Source organism: Tetrao urogallus, assembly GCF_951394365.1.
Source record: "Tetrao urogallus genome assembly, chromosome: 21".
NCBI lineage: Eukaryota > Metazoa > Chordata > Aves > Galliformes > Phasianidae > Tetrao > Tetrao urogallus.
In genome coordinates, this window is record NC_136834.1 from 5,356,271 (window position 1) to 5,361,620 (window position 5,350).

The 5,350-nt window shown below is 43.7% G+C and overlaps 1 protein-coding gene across 1 annotated transcript; it reads right to left on the reverse strand.

Annotated features, from left to right (window-relative positions):
- Positions 1-592: 592 nt before the first annotated feature.
- PEX10 (peroxisomal biogenesis factor 10) lies at positions 593-4,012 on the reverse strand (the record flags this gene model as incomplete). The annotated part of the gene is made up of 6 exons (XM_079545437.1): positions 593-664; positions 2,085-2,220; positions 2,489-2,664; positions 2,874-3,280; positions 3,628-3,708; positions 3,901-4,012. The coding sequence occupies 6 exons, from the start codon at positions 4,010-4,012 to the stop codon at positions 593-595; spliced, it is 984 nt and encodes a 327-aa protein (XP_079401563.1).
- Between the last annotated feature and the right edge of the window lie 1,338 nt (positions 4,013-5,350).

Consider the following 5,350-nt stretch of genomic DNA (forward strand, 5'->3'; position numbering starts at 1 on the left):
ATTCTATATTACTTTGGGCTTGCATTTGTTGCTTCTGTTCATCAGGGAAGCTTTGTCAAATCAAAGAAAGCTGCTTTATTGTTAACTTTACTATGAAAACTGAATGTTGATATACTTTTATCACCAGAAGTCCCACTGCAAGTGAAGTAAGGACTCGTGTACATCCTCTGATACTGTTTGTTGTTTTTTCTTTTTGCTTTCCCCTGAAATCTATAGCATGGACTCTTGTAATGTTAATTACCTAAAGGGAGTCTTAAAAATAGTAAAATGTTAGTAATGCCTTAAGCATGTTATGAAAGGTTGGAAGATTTGTTACTCAAATTTAGAGAAAATGACTTACATTTTTCATTGTTTGAAGACTATCGCACTTCTTTAAGCAACTTCAGAAAGACATTTTTAATATGGTCAAGAACCATAAAGCAAGAAACACGAAGAGGCAGAAATAGATTTATTTTGTACAACAGGAATGAAGTGCCACCTTGTACAGGCAGTTACCAGTTTTACAATAAAGTCTCATTCTTGGACTAACCTGAACTGTATGACCATTCTGTATGAAGGTAAGAGAGCAGAGGCCCTTGTAATGGATTTTTCCTCACAGTTGATAGTGGCGTAGGTAGATCAGTTTCTGAGGATGAAACTTCTCTCTGCACAGTGGACATTCTGTCTACAAAAAGCAAAGAATATTCTAAATTGCTGTATTTAAAAGGTTAAAAATAAAGCAAAAAATCCAACTATGTTAAACAAGAACTAGAAAATAAGCTTCTATAACTACATGGCTTTTTAGTCCAGTCTGCATTGCGTGCTTAACCAGGTAAGACTCTGAAAGGGTACCTCACTCAAATTGCAGCTTGAGGTGAGTTTAAAATGTGTTTAAAATATGACCTCAAATCCACGGGTGCTGTACACAGCTTCCAACATCTTTAGTTGAAGAAACTTTGTAATCTTTAAGAGAAATGACTTCTCAGATTTTTACCTTCAAGGAAGTCTGTCTGGTGAAATATCTCAAATGGTCATTGAGATGTTTTTCTTGTGTTCTGCTGCCCCTGAATATTGCCAAGCAATGCTGCCATATACTCTTTTTCAGAGGTATTACTTTTCTTTATGCTTACATTAATTCCACTTCTGCTTGCAGCTGAATTAGAACTAGCATAGTGCTAATCTCTTTATTGACCACTTTGCCCAAAATAATTCCAGGGCACTCTGAGTTTTAGGAGCCCTGTCTAGGTACCAGCTTCAGTTGTACCCAGTAGTTCATTTGAACTTCTGTTTTGTGCAGGAAGGTCTTGTGAACTTTGAGTTCCCTGTCATTGTGTATTGAACTTGCACATCCAGCTGGAACTTTGTAACATCTGCTGCCTCCTTTATATTTCAGAAACAACAGCTGAGGTACTGAAAATTGCTAACTGTACAGTGGGAAGAAAGGTAGCTTGGTTTGTGCTAGGAAAGCATTAAATGAATCAGACTACCTGATTCTGTTTTGCCAGAGCTATATCAGTATTAGTGCCAGAAAATTTAAGTAGATCTGAAGTACTACAGTAATGCATCAGAGTTACAGTGCTGGCCTAAGCCCTGTGGCAAAGATTGTATTTGTAAGTAGCCCCCCTGCTTTTTTTTTTTTTTTTTTTTTTTTAAATAAACTTTTTTTTACTCATAAAATAAATGGATAATGCCTTATTCCAAGATAGCTATAGAAAACCTTCATGGATGGAAGTTGTTTATTTCAGTAATGCAAAAAAAAAAAATTTGTCTCAAGTTAGCTCAATTAGTTTGTAACTTATTCCGTTGTACTGGAAATCAGAACATTGATCAGTTCTGTTCTTCGCAGTCAGAATTACAGCCTGGGTCTTTATTATGACTGTGCCTGACTTCTCCAGTTAATTCAATTGCGTTTCAATGGCTGAATCAGAAACATCTCATTTACCTCATCAAAGTACTATATAGTATTGTATCCTAGTACAATATACGGATCCCACAAACCTCTGGGAGGATTTTGGGTGTCTTAGGGAGGGAGAAGATAATATTTCAACAGCGAGCTACAGATTTCATCATGTTTACTCCTGGGCTGTTTGTCCCACTGTACTTACTCTGGTATTACACCACTCGGTGATGCATTCCCAGCAGAACAGGTGCCCACAAGGTGTGGCTGTTGCATGTCTCCGTTCCTCCAAACACAAAGTGCAGCGGGACTGGCGCCCAGTAGTTTTTTCCTTTATCGTATTTCTAATCAACACAGGTATTAATTAGTTTTATGAGGCCTGTTTGCAAGAAATACTTGTTAACACAATCTTGTAAAGCCTTCCTGTGAGAGTCCCACACATAAAAGCAAGGCATGAAATCTAAGATGTTTAGTAAGTGAGCGTGTCCAATGTTATGCTACATTAGGTTCTATCTTAAGTCAAAATGTAATGCCAGTGCTCTCCCTATTTGTGAAAGCCATTACATTTCCCACTATTGCTTCTACCTTTCCTATTAAGTAAAATGAACATACTTCTGGAGAGCTAGATTGCGGTGTAGTTTCCATTCCTGCCTTGCTCTCTGCTTTTGTTGGAAGCTGTATATCTGGACACCAATTGTCAGAAGAAGATGGAAGAGTGAAATTATTCCTAGGAACTTGTAACTTGATCGAATGCTCTGATCTTCTCCTTGTACTCCTCCAAAGTGCAGCTGCAAAATGCACACAAATAGAGATGTTTAATTGCTTCAATTTTACAAAATTATGCCTTCCCCCATAATTGCCCTTATCTCCTTCTCACCCAGTCTGCGCTGTATTATAATCAGCAAAATTCTATATCCTTTTTATGCAAACTGCATCCCAAAAAAAGCCAAAATACTGCAGTGCACATGATTTTCACACAATTAACAGATCCACTTACATATCTGATTCCTGCAATTCTTTTAGATAAGTGATAAAAAGTGCCATGTATGTAGAACACTGCCAGATGTAGTCGATGAAGCAAAGGAATGGATTGCTTAAGAATGTACACAACTTGCAGGATTGTTTTCTTCTGTTTTTCTGTAAGCTCCCTGACTTGTTTCTGAATCCAGCTTCGTATTAAGGTCCTACTGGACAAGCCAAGTGCTGGGTTGCTTTGCAAGGTTCTAGCACCATCATCTTCTATCTGCAACTCGTGTTCCAGGTGCTGCAATCCCTTTTCTAAGTAATAGGGTACTACAGTATGAAGAGAAACGAAGATGGCTCGCCGAAGAAAAGAAGGCACCCTTTTCTTGGTTGAGTCAACTTGAACGATGTTGACATATTCTTCACCCAGAGTCTGATAACCTAGATGTGAGTAACAGAGAATAAGCAGTTTAGTGTGTGGCTGGGGGGTAACAGGCTGCTCAGGAAGAGCAGCTGCAAAGCTTTGGTGTTCCAGAGATAACTGTGTTTTTGGTTGAATGAGGTGAGCAACATATTTGCACCAGCATTGGGTATCTGCAATGGTTGTAGGCTTAAGGCAGGAGACCATAGGTATCTGGATCGATATATTGTATTCATATTGTATGGATTTACTGCTGGGTTTGATCTCTGCCTTCTGCCAGTTATTCAACGACAAGGACTGGCAGCAGATCCATGCCTGCCAGGGCTCACCGAAACACCGCAGGGCAGCACAGCACGCAGCGCGTTACCTGACAGGGTGCTGAGGGCAAAGTAGGCGACGTCAGAGAGCAGCTCGATCTCCCTCCTCCACTCCAGCCACTTCTTAGCTCCTAAGAGACCAGGATCGTTATTTTAAGTAAGATTCGTACTGATCCATGCTCTCCTCCGACAGCGCTTCCAGCCCCGCCCGGCCCCGTGAGGCAGCGCGCAGCCGGGAACCCTCAGCAGCGTCATGAGGAATGGAGCCGTCCCGCCCCGCGTCACCTCAGTACAGCACCGATCCGCAGGAGGGGTGACGTTACCCGCGATCCCGTGCAGCGCGGTGCCGGCCCCGCTGCGCAGCCCGCTCCGGTACAGCTCGTCCTTCTGCCCGCAGCGCACCAGCCGAGCCGGCCCGGCGGGGCCCAGCGCCATGGCGCGGCGCAGGGTGATGACGTCACTGCGGCTGGGCGGGAAGCTGAAGGGGAGGTGCGGTTCCCGCCTCGCTCTCGCGCGGCTGGGCGGCCGTTGGCGCTGCGCTTCCCGCCTTCCCGCTGAGGGGGGCGCTGTCCTCAGGTGAGTGGTGTCCGTGACGGCACGCGCCGCCTCAGAGCTACGTGCTCTGCTCATAGCGATACAGCTCGCCTGTTTTACTGCACCAAACGGGCTGTGAAGCTGTGGTGAATCTTATGTGGCGCTTCAATAACGCGTTCTGTCCCACATATATTTGGTAACGCTAAGAAGGGCACGCGACCTAAACACAGCTGCTACGGATTGCTCCATCTGTAGCTCTACAACCAGTACAATCAAGGAAAAGTGTTGGAAAGTTTGCTCTGGTGAACCAGCAGGGGGAGCTCCTGTATCAGAAAACTGCTCGGATCGCCTCCCTCGCACAGCGGTTTGCGTCGCCCTTCCCGGTGAGCTGCCCTCAGGCGCCAGCCCAGCGGGTTTCCATCGCCCCATTTAGAATTGGAGTTCACCTCACAGCCCCGCACGATTCGATTCGATTCTGCTCCAAGTTCCATCATTCCTTGTACCTGACAGCTCAATCGTTAAGAAGAGCAACGAACAAATGAAGATATTTAGAATTACGGGTCTTGGTGGCATTCTCCCCATAAAAACAGTTGCAGCTGCAGTATTTCATATGCAGTGCAGCAAAGGCATCCCGACTGCAGTTTGATTACGCTGCACTGTGCGGCAATCTGCAATGGAGGAGTGATGGCTTGAACTGATTGCATGTGAGAACATTAGAACACAGGAATTCCAGGGGGAGCTGGGAACAAAGAGGGGTGTTTTGTTGGTGCCACTGGCTGAGCCAAGCTGATAGCTGGTCACAGTGCTTGGGAGAATTCCAACTTAGTGTTCATTATATGGTTTTTGAGTCTACAAGGTGTTCTGTCACCATTTTGCTGAAGCTGTTCCATACGTTTCTCCTGGTTTTGCAGGTGGAGAAGCCAAGGAAGATGTCAGTTTAGCCTGAAAGTTGAAATGCTGGCTAATGAGCTCTTAATTAGGAGATTGGAAACCATTTGTGAAGCTGAAGATAAGACGAGGCTTCCAAAGGTCAGATTTTCTTTTCTTAAATAATTGTTATTGTAGTAAATAATAGCAGAACTTTAAAATAAACAGGGTAGTCAAAGTGGATCCAAGAAGAATGAGAAAATAAACCCATGGTTTGGAGGACGATGTGGGTGGTGGAGTCTATTCCTGCTTTTTGGTAAGTGGCTGTTTTTGCCACAGAGAACCCAAACCAACCTTAGCAACGCTTATAAA